This window comes from Bombyx mandarina, chromosome 15, assembly GCF_030267445.1.
Source record: "Bombyx mandarina strain Sakado chromosome 15, ASM3026744v2".
NCBI lineage: Eukaryota > Metazoa > Arthropoda > Insecta > Lepidoptera > Bombycidae > Bombyx > Bombyx mandarina.
In genome coordinates, this window is record NC_143221.1 from 12,296,865 (window position 1) to 12,319,714 (window position 22,850).

At 35.4% G+C, this 22,850-nt stretch overlaps 2 protein-coding genes across 5 annotated transcripts in view; both read right to left on the minus strand.

Moving 5' to 3' along the window:
• Window positions 1-3,207: 3,207 nt before the first annotated feature.
• On the minus strand, window positions 3,208-4,980 carry rnh1 (ribonuclease H1). The gene is made up of 2 exons (XM_028184157.2): window positions 4,024-4,980; window positions 3,208-3,871 (listed from the first exon to the last, which is right to left on the minus strand). The coding sequence occupies exons 1-2, from the start codon at window positions 4,886-4,888 to the stop codon at window positions 3,681-3,683; spliced, it is 1,056 nt and encodes a 351-aa protein (XP_028039958.2). The 5' UTR covers window positions 4,889-4,980; the 3' UTR covers window positions 3,208-3,680.
• A 1,679-nt stretch (window positions 4,981-6,659) lies between these two features.
• The window catches only part of LOC114250337 (serine/threonine-protein phosphatase 2A regulatory subunit B'' subunit delta), a 154,412-nt gene continuing 138,221 nt past the window's right edge, over window positions 6,660-22,850 (minus strand). For 2 of the 4 annotated variants that reach the window (XM_028184165.2, XM_028184166.2), the window contains 8 exons: window positions 22,618-22,795; window positions 20,804-20,946; window positions 20,023-20,123; window positions 19,130-19,298; window positions 18,019-18,145; window positions 16,459-16,623; window positions 14,987-15,069; window positions 6,660-11,934 (listed from right to left, as the gene is read on the minus strand). In XM_028184165.2, coding sequence (XP_028039966.2) covers window positions 11,277-11,934; window positions 14,987-15,069; window positions 16,459-16,623; window positions 18,019-18,145; window positions 19,130-19,298; window positions 20,023-20,123; window positions 20,804-20,946; window positions 22,618-22,795 — 1,624 coding nt within the window. In that variant the 3' untranslated portion in view covers window positions 6,660-11,276. Of the gene's footprint in view, window positions 11,935-12,408; window positions 12,437-14,784; window positions 14,903-14,986; window positions 15,070-16,458; window positions 16,624-18,018; window positions 18,146-19,129; window positions 19,299-20,022; window positions 20,124-20,803; window positions 20,947-22,617; window positions 22,796-22,850 lie in introns of all 4 variants that reach the window. The other 2 variants (XM_028184168.2, XM_028184167.2) reach the window with 2 other exon arrangements.

Consider the following 22,850-nt stretch of genomic DNA (forward strand, 5'->3'; position numbering starts at 1 on the left):
AGCTATCAGAAAAAAAAATGTTACTTGTTTGAATTGGAAATTGGAATCGTTTTTGAACAAAATATAATAATTGTGTAAATAAATATTAAATGCAATAAAAAATTTAGAAATTAGCATTCATCCATCTTTTTTATTTATATGTGGATGAATGGTCTTATAATCTGTCTTTTTCTTTTTTTTGTTATTATTATATCATTATAATAATTTTCAAACACTTAGAAAAATAAAATCCAATATTTCTGTTCTGCAAAAGTTGTATGTTGTCTTTTTCATTAGTCACAGTATACTACTATAGGTAGTTTGTCTCGAAATATTGTTTATTCTAGTATTCCATTAGAAGGACTATCTGTTTATATTTAAAAAAGGAGTATGTATATATTAGTGCATGCGTTTCAGTAGAGTACATAATGCTAGACAAATATTTACGTTATGTACACGACGTATATAATTAAATTAAGTCCCACACGCCCATTGTGCATTTATTTTATGATAGTTATGATTTTATTTGATCATCAGCTGTTTTATTGTCACTAGGTGCGTAGGAAGTTTTTTAGTGTGCTCTGTGAAAAGAATAGAAAAAAAGCAATATTTATGCTAAATGCTAATAATATTAGTATATAGGAAGATCTGTTAAAATAAAACATATTAGAAATTAAGTTTTCGGATTTTATGATATATCAAAATAGAGATGCAGTTGAATGAAAGTGTAAAAATTTGTGCTCAAATAAATTTCTCTGTCCAGTATAGTAACCGGCAAACATCGTGAGCAAATGACCTTGGCTGCGCAGAACCGAATTTTAGATCACTTTGGTGGTGAGGGTGAGGCGCGACGGCAGGGGAAATCGTATCGAGCGCGTTATTGGTAGATCAGTCGAACCTTGCGTAAAGTACGCTTGCGTACAGTGAAAAATCTATCGTTATTAATCGTTAAGTTATATTTTATTATAATTGCTTGTTGACTTTGTTGCCATTGCTATTTGTTGAGTGTTTGTTGATTTTTTATAAAAAATACACTATGCCGCGACAAACTGGTGGAGTATTCAAAAGAAAGGGTAGAAAAATTGTGTACGACGTATATTGCTTCATTATAAAACAGGGGAAGAATGATATTATGGAAAAAGTAAAACAGACTTCGGAAGCAACAAAAACATCAGTGAGTACTGTTAGGTGCATTATTAACGAAGCTAAAGGCTCTGGCTTGCTCATCGTGCTTGGGACTCCGGGTAAGAAAAGATCAGGGAAGAAGAAAGTTACCGGAATGGATAGTTTCGTTCAATCTGTAATAAAAAGGCTTCGAAAATTTTAAAGAAGATATACATTTTAATGGCTCGGAATGAAGTTTACGACGAATTATGAAAGAGCTAGGCTTCAGATGAAAAAAAAAACAGAAAATAATCGGAAGCTGGTAATTGAAAAAAGTAACATTCGATTACTACAAATCGAATATCTTCAAAAAATAATTAATTATAGACAAAAAAGAAGATCGAACCGACCGAGTCGTAAACTACACCGATGAGCCCTATGTCGACTTAACACGATGATGGCGACTCGGGTGATGAAAACAGTGATGATGATAATGGTCAAGATTATGATAACGAAAAAAAAATTACAAATACCAGCTTCGCTTCAACTGAACGAAGACCTGGCAACAGCTCTAGTTTTGACTTAATAGAAGGAATATCTATTTTACCCCAAGATTAAATTATTACAATTATTAACCTATATTTTTTGTTGATGTTCTAATAAATATATAAATAAATACATATGTTGATTTTAATAATTTAATTGCATTATGACGCAGAGTAAATAATATTTTTGCACGTGAGTGTACCATGCGCAAACTTACCCCCACTACGTCAACAAATGCTCAAGAAGTTTGCCGGCTATTATACAAATCATACTACTTTTATGTTTGCGGATTAGAACGTGCGGTTCACTATTTACATAATATTTAAGACTGCTATATAAGGTTTGCTGCAAATAGAGCATTTTAGGTTAATGTGATTTTCGGAAAACACGTTCAATGTGTTTTCGTTGTTGTCGTATGTAAGTTTCATTAAGTGTAACTGTAAAGCGGAATTATATTTTAATTTTCTTATTAATAATGATAGTGAATTAAAATATTTTGTTTAAATATTATGTAATTCCTAGTCCTAGTCAATGCGTATAGAATATTGAAGATCAATCAAATTTATTATATGCGTACATAGGTCAAGCATAAACATACTAAAAGCACATTAGAAAACATACAATATTGATTAGTTTTAAAGATCCAATAGTGACATTGAATTATAAAAAGGAATATTAAGCGTTTGCATTGAATTTTGACAAATATATCTTATGAGATTCATAGCGTGCTTCAAGTAATTTTTCAATGTTGACAGGACCATTGAAATTTGGATTGTGTTGAAAGGGCCGGATTTACAGACCCATGATATATTTTAATGTAGAAATTTGCTTGTCTCTATTTTAGTTTTTAATCATAGTGTAACAGTAAAACGTTCATTACTTTTACTACATTGTACGACTTGAAAGATTAGGCAGTATTTGTAATTGTAAATAATATACTGTAGTTATTAAATAAAAACTTGAAACATATCTGCTTGTTTATGTTCAATAACCCTTTGTTAATGTCCTTGGAGAATATGTGTTATTAATAGGATAATAGTACCATTATTAAAAATATACACTTTCGGGACATTAATAATTGCTGTTATATAGTGTACAAACTGCTACATAATTAAATAGCTTGGGCAATTAGTTAATTTCAAAACCCAAGTACTAAGAACTTTATCTTGACAGACCACAATGAGAGGACATTGTGTGATTTCAAGTATACTCAATTCACGTCTAATTACTTAACAATAAACTTAAAATAACTCAAAAATAATTTGATTATTATAATGGATTAAAGCAAATATGGAAACCCTTGTATATGCTTAGCCAACTGAGTTTTTCGCCGGATCTTCTGTGAGTTGCGATTCCAATCCGGTGGTAGATTCAGTAAAGCACTGCTCTTACTAGGGCTAATTTTAACAAATTCTTTCATGATGAGCCTGTGAGCTCATCTACCCGTTCAGGCGTAGCTGGAATAGTCTTTTAGGCTACCGATGAATAGGGAGGGGAATAAAACCATCATTTCATAGATAAGTAAAAAACATTAAACATGCACTGAGCTAAAGCTTAAAAATTTTAAAGAACTTTGTACAGTCGAAACAGTATTTATTTCCTTTAGACTTTACATAATCAAGTTTAACATTTTTTTAAATGATAGAAAATAGATTGCAAATAATCTGTGATTATATTATTTTCTGTACATGTTTTACAAATTTATTTTGTTGTAGATTTTCGAGACACAAATTAGACATATTATATATTTAAAATTGATGCTATTTGATAGTAAAATAAATAAAGCTTAATTAGCAGTCAGTCTTCTCAAGATGTTGCCTCAACTGCTTATTTACAGCCAAGACTTCATAGTATTTATCATAACAATCACACATAAGTCTCACTAGTTCCGATGGATTTTTGTGAACAAACAACAGTATACAGACTGGTCATATGTTTGAGTTATTTATAATTTTTAATTTGGAGCATATTAAATTATTATGAATAATATTAAAAATCAAATTTGGCCAAAACTTGTAATTTAATTCATCATAATCACCATAACCAAATAATCATGATTTGTAAGAAGCCGCTCCTGCCTTTGCCAACTGATCTGCCATCTCGTTACCATGTATTCCACTATGTGCTTCTACATAATTCCACTTAATGTCTAATTTGTGCTGGACACTATCTAAATCTTTGAAATCTTTTTCGTTTTTTACTGGTTCACCAGACTGCAATTTCCAACCTTTCCTTTTCCAACCTATAAAGATAATGGATAATTAAATTTGTGCAAATCAAATGTGTGTAAAATAGCTTTACTCAATTAATTGAAAAGTGGAATATTAATATAGTTACATAAACAAAACATAAAACATAGTTAATGGTAGACTAAATTGTTTGAATAGCATTTACCAGGCATCCATTTAGTGACTGAATTGATTAAAAATTTAGAGTCTGTGTTAATTGATAGTTTTGTAATTCCATTTTGTAGTGCTTGTTTTATAGCCTTAGTAGCCGCTTGTATTTCACCACAGTTATTAGTTGCTCTGCCCGATACCGGTTCACTAACGTTTAGAGAGTGACCGTCTCCCCAGTACACACCCAAGCCTGCTTTCGCACTACTCCGACCATTTGCTGAGCATGCTCCGTCAGTATACACCTGTACAAAGCCATGAGGGTCCGTTTCAAAATCGTTGTTGTCTTGTCTTTGTTTTTTTGGTTCTGGTGGATCAATCATTATCGTTTTTCGTTCAGGTTTAGCACTATTTTTCTTTATTATTTTATCAACTCCTTTCTGGAAACCTTTTAATCTTGCTTCAATATCGTCCATTTGCTTCGTTAAAATAGTGTTCAGGTCATCGGATATTTCAAAATCTTCATCGAAATCGTCCTCAGCTTTAGTTTGTGATTTTAATTTGTTTTCATTCTCATTCTTGTCATTTGTAGTGGTCGAATAGGGACGTTTCAGATTATTAGACGCGGTTTTTTTATTTCCGACCTTAAAGCTAGTTCCAGGTTTAGAAGGCGGACCCTTATTACCTCCTTGGGTGACTACATAGTCCTGAGCCTGATTTATGGTGTCGAATTTTTTGTACTTAGCGCCAGAAAATCCTTTGACCTGAGCTTCACAATCTGCCCAAGTCATAAAAATTCCTGAGGTACGACCTTTTGCCACTGCGTAAAATGGCATTTTAGGATACGTAAACGCTTTATTTACACACAATCTTGTCTCTTTTTTCAAAAACACAGTTCGAAAAATACTTAGCCACTTTGACATTTGGTTTGACAGTTTCTTGTTTAGTTTGATTCGACCATTAGGTTGGCAAAGAAAAAGTAACCGAAGACGCTATCCAGATAAATCTGTTTATCAAATAGCCGAAACCAAGATTAGTATTTAAAAAACGAATGAAATAAAATAGAATCAATGAGATAAGATCATAGCAAGTAGGTGTTTGGTAAAGAAACTAGCGATTAGGCCGTTAAAAATTGCTACTTAAATCAGAACGTTCAATAATTCCTTATCCAACCGCGACGGGACAACGCAAAGCCACCGCGGCGCCGTCGCCCGATACATGTCTTGCTGGATTCCCCGGATTCACTCTCGGTGCTTTTAGTCCTCTCCGTCCTCGTCAAACTCGTCGATAACGAAGACGAAGAGCTCGACGAGCGAATTAACCTGTAGATACAGCCCACTGAGTTTCTCGCCGGATCTTCTCAGTGGGTCGCGATTCCGATCCGGTGGTAGGTTCTGCGAAGCATTGCTCTTTCTAGGGCTAGTGTTAGCAAATTCTTTCAGGTTGAGCCCATGAGCTTACCTGCCCATTCGGGTGTAGCTGGAATAGCCTGGAATACCAGTGAATAGGTAGGAAAAAAAATAAGCAATGATTATGTAAATGAATAACAAACAATTATAGTGAATATTTGGAATACAAAAGACGGATTGAATTTGGAAAGAAAGGCGGATTTTATCTTTGACTTTGATATTTGTTTATCGAAACACTGATAGCTAGGGGTATTGTTATGACACAAACCACTGGTAACTGTGTGATTAGTGCAAGTTTTATAACTTCTCGATCACGTAAAAGTTAACTTAAATTTGTATGGCATTGGAACAGCGTCCCACGTTCGCCGCTGGAGGTTACGACATTTCCGCATTCTCCCGTCGATACAATTATAGTCAAACATTATAAATATATGTACTAATTTAAGGCCTTCATTTAAAGAGATAATTTGAAGCCGAACCATATTAGAGTGCTGTGTTGCTTTTTATTTATCGATTAGACGTGTGGACGGGATCACGGACCACCTGTTGTTAAGTGGTTACTGGAGCCTATGGACAACGTTAATGCCGCTAGCTACCTCGAAACATGAGTTCTAAGGACAGTGTTACTTTTTTTTTTTTTTTTAATTTCCTAGCGCAAATTTCCTTTCGCAAGCGACGGGTTCGACGAGAACGGTGATCGGTGCTTGAAGTACCTAAAAGCACTGTTAGTGGATCGGGAGGATCTGAAATGACGTTTACGTGATTAGGGCGACGTCTACTGTTTACCATTTGGCCCGCAAAATAGGCTATGTAGTTTCCGGCGGCCACGACAAGAAGGTTTTCGTGTCGTGCCGCTTTCCCAAAATGGTGCACTGATGCCGACTGAACATACTAACTGATGGAGTGGAGCTCCAGATTATCATGGAGATCCATGTTCCTCATATACCACAGTGCTCCGACGGGTATCCTACAAAAACAGGATTGTATGACTTGAAGGGGTTTTAAATTACTGCGGGCCGCGTGAACGAACACTACACCTGCATAGGTCAAGACCGAGCGTGTGCAAAATTTGTAGAGTGTCAACTTATTACGAAGGGATAATTTACTTCGCTTGCAAATCATCGGATAGATTTTTACAATACAACGGCTGCCTCAGCCTTTAAACCGAAACGCATTACTGCTTCACGCAACAATTCACTTTGAATTGTACATCAGTTATTTATTTAAGATTGAAGAAATATATTTGCTAGAACAAGTATAAAGAAATGAATAAAACCACATAGAATACAATGATGTAGTTTATTAGGAGACTTAACTATATGTTTGTCACCTTAAATTCACATGTTAACACACCGTTACCTACTTCATCGCTAAATTACGTAAAAAACTTTATTAATACCTAAATGTTGAGGTTAGGTGTCGTGTATCACCTGCTTTATCAATTGTTAATACTGTATGAAAATTAAACAATTGAAATTCCGAATTGAAATGTATATTATATTTTAATATTTAATGTTTTTGTATGAGCTAGACCTCTGGATATCTGCAGACGTAGATAAGTGGATAGACTATTAGTAAATGCGGTATCTAGTCACCGAATCCTATTTCGGCGGGAAGTGGAAGGTCCGGCTCGGGGCATGGGATAGGTTTTTCGTCCCTAACATCCCGGTGTCCAAATTGATTACGCGCAATGTTGCAGTTACCTATGCGTTCATTATGAATTTACATATTTTATAAATGAGTCATCTATTATCAAAGGCGGCAATCTGTGCATTTAGACAAAAAAATGTTATTAATATGTCAATACAGATTGATTGAATATAATCGTCTCCTTCAAAGAATACGGTTCAAAACCTGCATTAAATACAGTATTAACTTAACCTGTTATTTATCTAAGATGTCGTTCAGAAGAGTTTTGTGACTGCCAATGGAATACAAAGTCAATAATTCGTTTTTCTGATTTACCAATAATTGTCCAAAAGTCACATCGCCGGCTTTGTTAATAGTCGACTCAAATATGACATTTTAGCAGTGAGCGTGGCGATGATGAGGTCATAATTAAATTAAATCACATATACGTATGAAAAATTTCTAATTCAACCAATTGATGTTATTTTGTTTTAGTTACTTCGAATATAACTAATTTAAATTATATTTGTTGTAAATTTGTCCTTAAGTAAACTTAATGCGTTATAGCATTAAATAATAAACTTAGCTTTACATTCAAATAAGTGGATTACGATTTTATTGAAACTGAATACAAAATAAAAACCACATTACATTAAGTGTACTTGTGTGTGTATTACTGGGGCTTAATTCCATAAAATTATAATGCATTTAAGACTATAAACTAAGAGATTAAAATTAAAAGCTAGTACCTAATAAGGATAAGGTACTTACTTTTAATATAAAATCATCATGAACGTACTTACGTGTACGTGCCTACTTTTGTATTATAATCGTAAAATATTTACTTATTGTTTTTTAAATACATATAACAAACCTGTCTACTTTCTAAATTTTGAATACTTAAGGAATTAATAAAAAACAAAACTCTACCGAAACACGAAATATAATAAGTTTATAATATCGGTATGTACAGAGTTGTAGTGTACGTATTTTTTCTAATTTGATTAAAATAATTCAATTTTACAGTTCATTGAACCGATTATAGCACGTAAAAAATTCTAAGTAATAATAATGAAACATACTTTTAAACAACATTGTAACACATATTCATAAAATTTGTCAAACAATTTCAACAATATTTTTGGTTAATGATTGGTAAGGTTAGTCAATAAATTTTATGTCGACACATAATTAAAAATGTAAACATGAAGAGGTAAATTCAAATGTTAACGCGATTAGTGATTTTTTTATATTTAGGCTGTCTCAAATAAGGTCACACTTCCTGATTGATTTTGTTATGGAAGAGAACTTGTGTGATAATGATTTTTCAGACATAATTCGAGATATCTGCCAACGGTACGAGAGGGTTGTCACCTTCGATCAACAAGTAGTTACTATTGTTGATCGAAGGTTGTCACACACCGTCGATTTCTTTGACATTACGTGTTTAAATTAAGTTGCTTCCAAAATCAGCATAACGCAACTTTGTGGCTTTTTAATAAAGGGAATTTAAGAAAAAGTTTGATTCGGAGTGCGTTAGTAAGTGCGCACAAGCCCAAAAATTAAAATTACTTCTAAAAATAGTATGGTATGTAGGTACGTAATTAACCATTAAAATAGGTAGACTTGGTAAAAATATAAGCTGTCCACCACAGAATGCGACATATTTTGAAACAAAAAAAAACTGTCAATTTCAAACTCGTTCTTTGGTCGATTTGACATTTCAAAGATTATTGATGCGCCCATAGGCTCGTAACAGCACCTGAAGACTAGAATATCTAATTATTGTATTATTATAACCTAGTAAAACCTTCAGTGAAAGCTTATAAAACATTTCTCGTTATAGTATCCAAAGTAAATTATTTATCTATATGATATTAAAATTAGTTCTTTGCTTGAGAATTGCAGAGATAGATTGGCGGCCACCTAGTCAAGAATACAAGCATAAATCTGCAATTGGTTAAGGCCGATATGTTTGTTTGTCGCTTCATAAATGATATTCGTACATATATCTGTGTGAAAAACAAATATTTGATAAACAAAAAAGGAAAATTGTGAATGATGAAAATACACTAGAAAAGTTCCGTCAGCTTTTACTGCAAGAAAATATTTCCTAATATTATACAGAAGCTTGAAATACAGATTCACTATGTCTTCTAAGATTTCACTAATTACTAGAAATTTATCATATCATTTTTTGAATGTGTAAATTCGTGCTAAATAAATGGTTTTTAAGTAAATACCAAAAAACGTGCTATGTAAATCCAATTTAATACACCGATTATTATTATTATATCATTTAGTACATGTAATTACGATTCGTTTAGATATGGTCTAGAATTTGAAATTCTATCAGACAATTCAAAGTTTTTTTATCCAAGGTCTAGCTTTAGCTACATAAAGTCTAGTAGTATTTTTTTTTATTGCTTAGGTGGGTGGACGAGCTCACAGCCCAACTGGTGTTAAGTGGTTACTGGAGCCCATAGATATCTACAACGTAAATGCGCCACCCACCACCTAGAGATATAAGTTCTAAGATCTCAGTATAGTTACAACGGCTGCCCCACCCTTCAAACCGAAACAAGTAAAGTAGTAAGTCCAGTATAATAATTACATAAACGGTACGTGATGAATGCCGCACTTTGGTTGTGTCACTGAAATCCACTAGCACATCTCTTCGCGGGGGCGAAGAAAAAAGCAAATAAAGGATTTACCGGAGAATAAGTAACACCGTTCTTGTTATTTGCAGTGGTTAAAGCGTATTGTGAGCCGGCAATAGTAGGTATCATATCAACAGTCATGAGTTCGGACTTGAAGGGTGGTCTTCGACCTCATGTCTCAAGGTGGATGACGGCATTCACATTCAAATATCTATGAGCTCCATTGAACACCAGATAAAAAATTGACCGATTTTAAGACTTCATTTGTAGCTATGTGTGTAATCCATAATAAATCAATGTATAGATTTGTCATAACATAAGATATTAAAGAATATACGTCGCATAATTATGTCATGTTTATTTCTTTCAAAAAGAAAAACTTGGGATCGATTTACTGCCTAAAATTCCTGCAACCGTATTTCAAAGTGAGGCCTGAAATTTAAGAACTGTTAGCGTTAACAAAATTACTAGTAAACAGTTAAAGAGTGTATTTGGTATTATGAGTGGGGACTACGGTCACGCCTGATGAAATCACACGATCATTCATAGATCCTTTACAATACAGTGCAAGCTGCTTAAACGACGCGAATATGAAATGGCAACTTATTTACGAGGCGCTCCAAGAGGAATCAATTTTTTTTTATTAAATCTCAAAAATTTAAACCACATATACTTTTACCGGCAGGCTTAGGCAAGGCTTTCAAGAAATTACGATCAGTTCAAGGCGATCGTTCCTACTCTGTCCTAATTAGCTATAGGTACTTAATTGTTATATTCACATAATGATCCAGTTTTTAGATACCTACGGATTTTCATTCAAAGTTAAACCGCTTTGGTTACATGTTGTAAATTTAGTATGCGGCATTTCGAAAATATTTACTAAGTCATTTTGAAATGTATGTGCATAATATCAAAAATACGTCAACTTTTATAGTTTCATATCTGTTATAGCCTGATTTTGTCACGACAAATAAATAAATAAAGCTTAATGGACGAACGTTTATTAATGACTGGCAACATTAGTATCTTTTGTCTTATAATAAAATATTAATAATGTGGATGGAGCGATGATATGATCAATCAAGAGCACGACGGAAAATGGCGGCGATAATATGAATCATAGATTCTACGTCAGTTACATTTATTAGGTATGTAATATATATATGTACGTGAAAAAATCTACAACACACATTAATAATTCACATGCAAACAAAACAGTTGCTTGATATGGTTAATTTGAGACTAAAATATACGTATTAAATAAATTGATACACAGGTATTAATACTATTAAAATGCCAAAACTAGTCTGTGTCGTAGTTCGAGAACATTTTTCGACGTACGTCACACTCACAAGACGCGCACTAAACTACTAGTTATTACTTGTCTATCAATCGTCTAAAGTCTACACTGTCACAAGGCACGTATCGACCACTAGGATACGCTGAAAAAATATTTCTCTGTATCGAACAACCGTATAACAATAGAGTCATTTAAAAAGCTAACACTACAAAATGTTTTGTAAATGGCGATCTTTGGCGACGCAGCACACCGACCGGCGAACGGTGTCGGTGGATCGTTACAGAGCGAGACAGCACGATGCAGTCCGCCGCTCCTATATCGAGCACTCGTCACTGTCGCGAGCGTAGTCGCCGTCCTCCTCGTCCCTGCGGGGGCTATTCTTCTTCACGTTGTTGGCGACGATGCCCGTATTCACTTTACTGAAGAGACCGCTTCTGTTCACCCTCGATATGTCTCGTTGGGGACTGAGTCGTTCTGCGATCGCCCTCTCGTAGTTATCGGAGATCTTGTTGATGCCATTGACGGGGCTCGTCGCGGGGGACCGAACCGGAGACACTGCGTTCTTCGTATCCACATCAAGTCTACCAGTTGCGACGCTGTACGAAGGCGGGTCTCTGGTTCGCACTCCACTAGACCCGAGCAGCTGGGAGTAGAGGAAGCTGTTGTTGCTGAAGCCGGAGTACCGATTGTCCATCTTGCCGTTGACCATCATCAGACTGACTGGTTTTTCTGGAGGGACAGGTTTCTCTGGGAGCCTTTTCTCGGCGAGTCCGTTATTGAGTGTTGCGTTCTGTTGTTTCCATCGTTCGGTCCCGAGGGAATATATGGAGCTAAGGTTCACGTAGCCGGGCGCGAGAGGACCGCCTTCGCTCAGCGTCGACTCCTCCACGCTCGAATCCTCCACCACTTCAGTATTCGTTATATCCTCCATATTGGGCGACAAACAGTCTTCGTCCGTCTCATCGTATGAGCTGGAAATATAGATTAGTTTCAATATCACGATACTAGTATACGATAATTCGAATAGAACAGTATGTACTGAATGCATTGTTCTCTGTTAGTTTCGCTTCATGCCGAATGCTGATGAGTTCGATTAATAATAAACAAAAGCTTTAAAATGATATAAAGTATAAAAGATAGCATACATATTATGTACATAGTGGATGTTTGAGTTCATCAGTAAGGCAGACGAGTACTTAAGCGAAAATCAATACCAAAAATATAAATGATTTGGCGTTATCGATATTCGGTTTCGTGATTCGTGTCGGATACATTAGATTTCAGTGCAAACTTTGAACACAGTAAGCGATATGGAACACGATGCACATGTGGTCCACGGGCGTCAATCAAGCTCACATCAGAAGCAGCGTCGGGACACAGCATTGCTTTCGTGTGCGCGTATAAATACAAGAAACATACTCTGCAATTCACACTTTATTTCTTACCCTAGCATAGCCAGTTCTGTCTTCCTCCCTGATGAAAGAAATCATAAATAATGAAAATATAAAATTATATTTATATAATATATATAAAAAAAAATAACATAAATATTAATACATAAACAGATATAATAATGTGAACTAAACATTGAATTGAATTTATAATGAAGATGTCAACTAATAGTGGGTCTTTTGTTAAAAATGAGTCTAGTTTAAAATTAACATTTTCGGGTTAAGAACTGTACGTGTTTGCATTCAGAACATATTTCTGTTAAGATATTTTCTAACACAGAAATAGGTAGAACGGTAAAGGCACGGCGTATCACTTTCTAATAACTAATTTGTTATTTACTTAAGTTCTTCAAATCATTCGATTATCGAATATCGATTCGAGGGCCAGGTTTGATTTTGATTCGTAAGTCGTAGACACAACTAAAACTATTTTTGACTGGATAAACAGCCAGACCGCAAGATAATATTAGTTCGCTCAGTGTGAAATGAAACGTAAAAGTCTGGAACTTTTTTTTAAATAGACGATAGCACATTAATCAAATGTAGACGAATAACGCCTTACTCGTCCATGACCACTAAAACCGCAAAGCCTAAGTAACGTAAGAAATAATATAATGACAATAAAAAATGCGGGATTAAACCGTAACAGTTCTAATTACAGTTTTACGTTATTTTTATGTACGAATTATTTTTTATACATAACTAAATATTTAAAAGGAAAATTGAGAATCATGATAGGTCTACCAAGCTTTGATAACTTACAACCTTTTAAGGGACCGTTTCGGATTAAAAGGACTTTGAAAATTCTCATTGGAAAGTGAGATTATTTTTAATTAAGAATTTTGATCACTTCGGAGAGAAAAGACGTAAGAAAATGGGAAAAAGAAGACAAAAAATCTTAATATTTGAGAAAATGACTTAACACATGCAAAATATTATGTACTCAATAACGAAACAATTAGCTAGGTACTATACACTAAGATCAACGTATATTGTTCTAGTTTAGGGAAAACTATAGGAAAACTAGCATTCGCCAAAAGAACAATGGCAGCTTTCTATACAACATTTTACCTGATATCTATTTGAGGCGTCTTGAAACAAAAAAATACTAAAACGATAGGAATAACATAGCTTAAGCTTAATCAGAAATATTTTTGGTATTAGAAAGTCACAAAAAAAAGATATCAACGTGTTTACTTTATAATTTGAGGTTATCTATCAATAAATAGATTTCTCTGATTTTTGTAGGCACGGACTATAACAAATTGAAAAAATAAGTAAATGATATGTTTAAATAACATTTTAGTTTCATTATCATAGATGAACCAAGGATACACTTCTAATAGTACTCGAGTAGGTACCCTTAGCAATTGCAGAGCTACCTCGGTAAATATACATATTATATAGTTTGTTCTTTCTTCTTTGTAAATGTGTAAAAATGTGTGTCAGAGATAGGTACTTTTAACCTTTTGAACGAATTAGTCACATATTTGCGACAAACGAAGGCTTGCAAAGCTATTTTAGTATAGTAGAATTATTTTGTCCGTGCAGTTTGGGTCATAAAAAATCGGAGCGGTGAAGCAAGTATTTCGCTCTCTCTTCCACTCACGAGCCTTATGGACGGGCATAGTCATGCGCATTATGTCAGTTGTTATACTGTTCAAATCATTGTCATCTGAAGTGCTGGCATTACTATTATATGTTTAGTTATTTAAGTACTAATTGTAAGAAAGGATAATTAATATTATTATTTTCATTTTAAATACTTTATGAATATTATTCATTATCAAAAAATATTGCTTTTTGTCCCAATAGTATAAATGCCATCCTTTACAAATGTATTAAACCGGAAGTACACAAAAATCGAATTAAAAGCTTATAAAATTAACATTTTTTCGTGGCTTTGCCACGTAAATCTAACATCGTATAAAAAACGAGCAAATAAAATGATGAAGTTTCGTTTATGTCTTAATCTAAGACGCCTTTTAAAACATTCAGGTAAAAAATTGCCATTGTTCTTTAATGGTAAATCTAAAAAAAAATTCAGATGTTTATGGTCTTGTAACGAGACCTTTAAGCTTATTTCTAAGCCTATTCTCTAATTTTTTATTTAATCAAAATCAAACCCAGCCCTTGTTTAAGATTTCGGTCGTTGCTGTAGACAATCATCACTCAAATAAAAAAAAGTGACACGCCAAAATCAAGTATCTTTCAACGAAATTAGATCTGTGCTGAAAATTCAAATAAAAGGTATGTATGTGCAGGTCCTATATTCGTGATAACAGAGCAGGGGGTTTATAGGTATGTTCATAATGCACCAAAATGCTTTAAAATACGAGTGCTGCATACATTCTAATGCGCTTACATTACCTAAATAATATACTATTTGTATAATTTCAACCCGTTCAGCCCGTTAGTCCTGCACAATTCATAGAACCGTTTTATACACCTTTTTTTCTCTGTTTCTTTCATTATCCTATACAATTGCCTGTACGTGTGAAAGAGATGGATTATTTTTGATATTTTTAGATTATAAATGTGTAGGTAATTTAGATTTTTAAACGTTTCTTACATTTGTTCTTGGGCCTCGCTTCCGCCTTCTTCGGCTACAAGGAGTTCGTATTCTTCAGCAGCGAATCTGTCCCATTCTGACATCTGGAACAGAATTACGAAGTGTCAATTTATTAATTTCAGTACGGTACCTATGTAATGTGTCAGTCGAGCACATAGATAATACACCACGATACACTTAATATTTAAGTATATGGCCGTTTTCCAATTACAGCACAATTAACCATTGCTTAATGGTAGTTTTCCAATTACAGAGCATAATGCGACTCAGTGACGCACAATGCCGAATTATGCTGAAGCTTAGTTGAGCATTATGCCGCATAATGCGCTCTTGTGCTGTAATTGAAAAACAGCCTATGTTTGCTTGCACTGTCAACATCATACGTATACTTATTGACGAAGAATAAGTAAATAGGCTATGCTTCGATAGGATAGGTTTAAAAGCGAACAATTATTTCTAAAAAAATACATAACTAGCATAAGTACGTTTAAAAGAAAATCAGGAAAAATAATTGCAGTAAATTTTGCGTCTTTAATGAAAACAACGCTGCGATTTGTTTGTTACTGATGCAATCCGATATCTGATGCATATAAAAATTCGATATTGAGAAATTGTTTCACTAAAATGCATTAATTGTCTATCGCTTACATCGTACACATACATTATTTAAATTTAATTTTTTTTTGTTTTTAACTTTTTTTGTATTGCTTAGATGGATGGTCGAGCTCACACAGCCCACCTGCTGTAAATTGGTTACTGGAGCCCATAGACATCCACAACGTAAATGCGCCACCCACCTTGAGATATAAGTTTTAAGGTCTTATAGTTGATAGTTAACATCTCCATATCTAACATAAAACATCTCCAGTATTTTAGATAGTGTTTCTGAGAATAATTTATGCATTCTATGTAATATAAGTGCATTGCATTTTTTTCATTTCATGGATATGTACTCAAGGTGATCATACCCTCATTAATACAATTATTGGATAGTGTTTACTTACTTACACTTTTCATAAATTAAAATGCCATAAATTTAGATGTTTAAATATAGGACAAAAATAGGGATATTTTCATATAATAAGTACTTGCGGTTTTACAACGAATGTCGAATGTCTGGATTTTTATTTAAAACCTAAAATGTATTGTTTCAAAACATTCTTATGAATTAATTAGAACTGTACTCTGAATTAATGTCTTAGTACAATCTTGGATCTAAGTAGGTACATCTAATGGTGGTAGGACCTCTTGTGAGTCCGCGCGGGTGGGTACCACCACCCTGCCTTGAGACCTTAGAACTTATATCTCAAGGTGGGTGGCGCATTTACGTTGTAGATGTCTATGGGCTCTAGTAACCACTTGACACCAGGTGGGCTGTAAGTTCGTACACCCACCTAAGCAATAAAAAAAAAACTAATATCTTCTTATCTCTCATCATCTAACATAGAACAATTTGTATATGTGGCACTTACTTCGCAATCGGAGTCTCTTTGTGTAGCGAACGGATCCCTTTGTTCGTGGTCGAGGTACTTCTCCAAGTTGAAGAAAGTGTCGAAGAATATTGGGGTTAATTTGCATTTCTTCAGGTCGCTCAACGTTATTTTTCCCGTTTCGGCTGGATGCACCATGTCTAACATCTACAAGGGAATAATTGAATTGAGAAATTCCTAAAACTTATTTCCGAGTGTTGGCTATTTGAATCGAAGTTACAATAGGCCTTTAAAGTATACTTAAAATTGATTTTAATTTCTAAACATTATTTATTATTCGACTTTTATTTATTTATTGCTTAGATGGATGGACGAGCTCACAGCCCACCTGGTGTTAAGTGGTTACTGGAGCCTATACACATCTACAACGTAAATGCGCCACCCACCTCGAGATATAAGTTCTAAGGTCTCAGTATAGTTACAACAGCTACCCCACCCTTCGAACCGAAACGCATTACTGCTTCACGGCGGAAATAGGCAGGGCGGTGGTACCTATCCGCGCGGACTCACAAGTGGTCCTACCACCAGTATGAAACCAGTATGAAATTTAAACTACTTATGTGAAACATTTTTTTACTGGTGGTAGGACCTCTTGTGAGTTCGCACGGGTAAGTACCACCAATCCGCTTATTTCTGCCGTGAAGCAGTAATGCGCTTCGGTTTGAAGGGTGGGGCAGCCGTTGTAACTAACTATACTGAGAACTTAGAACCTATATCTCAAGTTGGGTGGCGCATTTACGTTGTAGTTGTCTATGGGCTCCAGTAACCACTTAACACCAGGTGGGCTGTGAGCTCGTCCACCCATCTAAGCAATAAAAAAAAGCATTATTTTTTTATTTGAAAAGAATTATACATAGTTATGTTTTCGCGCGTTTTAAATGGAAATTGTCGTGAAACTGAGACAATGTTTGGTGTATTTACAGCTAAAAGTATGTTCCTTTTTGTACCTATTAAATAAAGGTTTCAGTAAACTTAGAATTGTTTCGAAATAAAAAAAAAGACATTCTTGTTCTGTTTAGATTAAATTTATAGTATTCCTTCAGTCTTAAAGAAAAAGCTCTTACAGAAGTTTTTTTTTATTGCCCTAGTAGGCAGACGAGCATACGGCCCACCTGATGGTGAGTGGTTACCGTCGCCCATGGACTTCAGCAATGCCAGGGCCATAGCCAAGCCGCTGCCTACCGCTTAATACTCTCCACAAATCTCTTTTAAAGAAGGGCATGTCATAGCGCTCGGGAAACACCGTGGAGGGGAGCTCATTCCATAGCCGCACGGTACGTAGCAAAAAAGACCTCTGGAAACGCACTGTCGATGAACGCAGCGGAAATGAGGGGATCATCTCAAACAATTCTTCAATTGTTAAGAATAAGAAAAAAATCGTTTTTTTACTATTCCTAAGTGCCGTGGAAGCAGTAGCTTAGGCTTCAATTGTTATTTACATTTGCATACCCACAGATGTCTAAATGAATCCGGGCTTATCTATTTGAATAATTGTTTTGATAGTAAAGGTTATTTTCAACTTTAGTACGAGTAGGTAGGTACCTGACATAAGCAGTCATTGAACGGCAGAGTTTCTATGCCAATAGCTTCCATCCGCTGCATCTGCTCCTCGTAGAAGTATTCGAGTTCGTACATTGATATGTACCCATCGCCGTCAATGTCCATGCATCTGAAATATTTATATTTATATTAAACTAGCTGACCCGGCAGACTTCGAAGTGCCTCAATCAATAAATAAACGACCTAAACTTTTGTATAAAATAAACTTAAAAAAAACCAAAAGGAATCCATCCGACGGGGGACACATCAAAGGAAAAACAATTTATTTATTTTCGAGCATTTTGATATTTATCTACCTTTTAAACCTTCTCTGGACTACCACGAATAATTCAAGACCAAAATTAGCCAGATCGGTCTAGCCGTTCTCGAGTTTTGGCGAGACTAACGAACAGCAATCCATTTTTATATATATAGATGTATTAGTTCATTGATAATAGCGAAGTTGTATTCTTAATGTCAGAGCTATTAGTAGAATCGAACGGCAATTGGAAGTGGTATAGCTTTTAGAGCTTTGGGTATGCGTCCTTGGGGATGTAATTGATACATCCTTACCGAACAATGTGGCGATTGTACGGTCCTTAGTGCTCAGCCACGAGGCTTGGGATTTCCTAACAGCTCAAGTACAGCTGCTTCGCGAATGAATCTACTACCGGATCGGAATCGCGACTCGCCGAGAGAAGAAACTCAGCGGCTGATGTATGGATAAGGTTGCATGTCGAAGTCTTTGCCGAGTTCGACGAGTACGGTTACCGGGGTCCCTATGACTGTTCCTAGCGTTAGAGCTGAAGGCGTCTAATGCAAGAGTTATTAGATCTGATGGATCTGTAAAGACGTGGGTTGAGAGAGCCACTAATTGTATTGGATGGTTAAGGACTATTTTTTTCCGGCTTTTCTTGTTTAGCTTTGATACGTGGATCGATAAACTAATTTTGAATTAAAAAATGTCAAGATAATCTACTTTAAGATGACATTAGGGCTAATAAATTGAACAAGTGTAGTGTTTTTTTATTTCATAATTTCCTCTTTTTTGACACTAGAATTTTGTGAGAAACTTAGTCGTAATAATGAATAGTGACGAACAAAAAAAACTTACCTGAACCAATATTCGATGGCAGTTGGATGAGTTTTGTCCTCTTCGGCGAGTAGGAACCACACGAACTCCGTGTAGGACATGCGGGGTTCTCCGTCGGGGGTCAGACGGTTCTGGTTACCTCGAGTTACGCATCCAGACAGCACCCGTTCTATCATTCGACTCGATAGCGCTGGGAATAATTTGAAATTGAACTCTAAGCGTATGGGGCAATAAGGTCACTTGTTATCTGGTACTTAGCGGCCTTTATAACTAAATGCTTTATCTTAATGCTGGAGCGTGTTCTAAGTCTGCCTGCACTCACATTTTGATGTCCATGGACTTTAGTAACCACTTAACACTAGGTGGGCGTCTATGAAATAAATGCTGCATATTTATCCGAGGAAAGTATTACATGTTTTAGTCGATTTAATTTAGGCAAATATCGATAATAATACTGTTACCACATATATCCCAACTCTAAACCGATTTGTTAAAGCGTGACATATTTCGAACGATTTACTGATCAAACTGTTAACATGCAATCAAACGTTATCAGTCAAACATTTAAAGACATAACTCTCAATATTTCGTAATATGTATCCATATCGACGCTTGAAAGGCAAACGTGACTAAGCGACAATAACTGCTTTGTACATAAATGATAGGCAATAACCATATTCTATGCGCAAAAAAAATATATTTCTAGGTCTATCAAAATCATTTCAATCCTACAGCTAGATTCGTTAAAATATATTTTTTTTCAGGTATTTCAACTTTAAATTAGTCTACTGTAAAGTTCACGCATTGTCGCTTAGTCACGTTTGCCTTTCAAGCGTCGATATGTATTTTGTTGTTTTAATCACTACTGCGTCTTTCGTAGCCTCTAAAGATGCTGTAGACGATTTTATACGTACCGTGATCATTGTGCCTCGCGAGATCGTGCCTGTCTATGAACAAGTCGTGATCCCGATCCAACTCCCAGAACTTGCAGTAAATCACGTAAAAGTGTTCGTAACTAGAATTAAATATTTCGAATTTCGTTAATTCACAACATAAAAATATTTGAGGGTAGTTTTATAATTATTAATGATACGTGGGTAGTTAGTTCGTCAATAAGAATACACTGGTGTTATTGCTCCTGGTAAATAAATTATATACTAGCTGTAATGTGGGATTCAGAATATCTATAAACGTTTATATTTTTTGATATTAAATAGCCCAGACACAGAGCAAACACAAATAACAACAGTTGCTCGATGTGTCCCCAAGTCAGTCAGTGTTTAAGCCAAGTAGGAGTAAATCATTTGGATATATGTATATCTGTATATCTGACTCTAATAGTACAGGAAATCTCAGTGTGGTAAGCCAGCTGACTTGTTGATAATTATCTTATCTATCTATCTTCTATCTTCTTCTCCTATATATAAAAATGAATTGCTGTTCGTTAGTCTTGCTAAAACTCGAGAACGGCTGGACCGATTTGACTAATTTTGGTCTTGAATTATTTGTGGAAGTCCAGAGAAGGTTTAAAAGGTGAAAATAAATATGAAAATGCTCGGAATGAAATAAAAATAACAATTTTGTTTTTCCTTTGATGTGTCCCCCGTCGGACGGATTCCTTTTGTTTGTTTAATCGATTAGGGCACTACGAAGTCTGCCGGGTCAGCTAGTTTATTAATAAAAATCAATTATTACCTAAAATATTGCGTGACTTGATTTATGTCCTCCTCGTCTTCTAACAATTGAATGATTTGTAGTAAATTCGATCTTCTCAGCTCCGGAATCGATATTCTTCCCGACCACGATCTATTCACACAGTAGAATATCCTAGCGATCACCTGGAATCCAAAAATCACAATATGAACATTAATCTAATATATATAACAATGGGGGGCATGATGCCTCGGGCGCTACTCCTAAAGAGGCTTTTTTCCCCCTACTTATGCTGATAACCTGAGAGGGTATATCAGCGTTACCCTAGCGTGTAGGTGAGCTCTCGGGTCTCAAACCGGATGTGCTGCTAACACTGGCCCTAGCAAGAGCCGTGCTTCGCAGAATCTACCACCGGATCGGAAACGCGACCCACTGAGAAGATCCGGCGAGAAACTCAGTGGACTGTGTCTATTAGTTGATTTACTCGCCGAGCCCTTCGCCGCAGGCGACGGATTTGGCGAGGACGGTGACCGGTGCTTGAGGTACCTAAAAGCACCGTGAATGGATCGGGAGGATCCGTAATGACGCGGTAAAGGGGCACGAAATGGCCCGCAAAACAAAAAATTGTTGGATGTGTATTTTATTTATTTATTATATATGTAATTGAATTCTGGAAAATTTATTTTGAATTTAGTGTCATAATAGATGTTAATTCACAAATGAAAATAAAAAGGTATTGTGCTCCGGGTGTGAGTTAAGATCGTTACGTCACTGAATAGAGTATTGTTAGCAATTACGACAAAGCGCTGCAGGTTTGCAAGTAATATACGCTAAAAATATTTCTATAGGTACATACATAAAACCTTATTTTATGTTTAAAAATATCGCCTGTCAGTCGGCGCGGCGTGCTGATAAGAAAAGCAGGGCCTTCACAGAGAAGGAAGGAAATGAACGTTTTTGACGCAATAGGGATGTCAATTACCGCCGCCGAGATGAATTCACGGGCTCCTTGCGTCATAAAATATTACGGCACTCATAATTGTGTAGGTATTCTACGTGTATTTTAAGGAAATGTATCTGTTGTCGTTACTGTTGTTTGTTGTTATTATTAAGGTATACTTCTTGTCGTATCGTATTTAGATATCGACGCTTGAAAGGCAAACGTGACTAAGCGACAATAACTGCTTAGTACATAAATGATAGGCAATAACTGTATTCGATGCGCAAAAAAAATATATTTCTAGGTCTATTAAAATCATTTCAATCCTACAGCCAGATTCGTTAAAATATAATTTTTTTCAGGTATTTCAACTTTAAATTAGTCTACTGTAAAGTTCACGCATTGTCGCTTAGTCACGTTTGCCTTTCAAGCGTCGCATGTATACACATTTAGACGCATTTACGCCATTTTTTAAATTTTATTTGATACCTTCTAGACGAAGTTTTTTTTCGGAAAAATATGTTTTTTTTTCTATATAATATGTTCCTCACGAGTAGTCACGAGATACCCGAATTTATACGTTCGATAGATGTCCGTTCCGATCCGGTGGTAGATTCTGTGAAGCAATGCTCCTGCTAGGGCCAGTATTATCAACACTCCCGGTTCGAGCTCACCTACTAGCTCGATGAATCTAGAATAAGCCCTCGAGGTTACTAGAGTAGGTAGGAAAAAAAGCAACCTTGTTGGAAGTCGCATTAGAAGTTTTACTTCAAAAAAATCGTTCCGTTAAATACAAATATTATCAAATAATAAACAAACAAAAAATATGAAACAAGACTCTTTTTGTCACAATGACCGAGAGCGTGACTAAATTAGTCGCTTTCTAACTAATTAAATATTCAAGTCACAAACTCACAGTGTGCACGTATCTGGAGTGAAACTCGGTGGCTTCCTTCAGAAACGAGAGTCCAGGGTGAGTGTCCACAACGTCTTGGACTAGAGGAACAAAATCTTCTGGAGTTAGGATGCTGCTCTTCCCTCGCGTCAAAATGTACACGAACCGCGACGCCTGATCGTGACATTGTGACGTCATTCTGAAAATAACGAATAGAAACTTCAGTTACGCAATACTGCGTAGAGCATTGTTGT

What these genes read in the sequence shown, in the direction of transcription:
- rnh1 (XM_028184157.2), bottom strand. Translation starts at nt 4,888, where the DNA reads ATGTCAAAGTGGCTAAGTATTTTTCGAACTGTGTTTTTGAAAAAAGAG. An exon ending in AGTCACTAAATGGATGCCTG is followed by an intron (nt 3,872 to 4,023) that starts GTAAATGCTATT and finishes TTATCTTTATAG; the next exon opens with GTTGGAAAAGGAAAGGTTGG.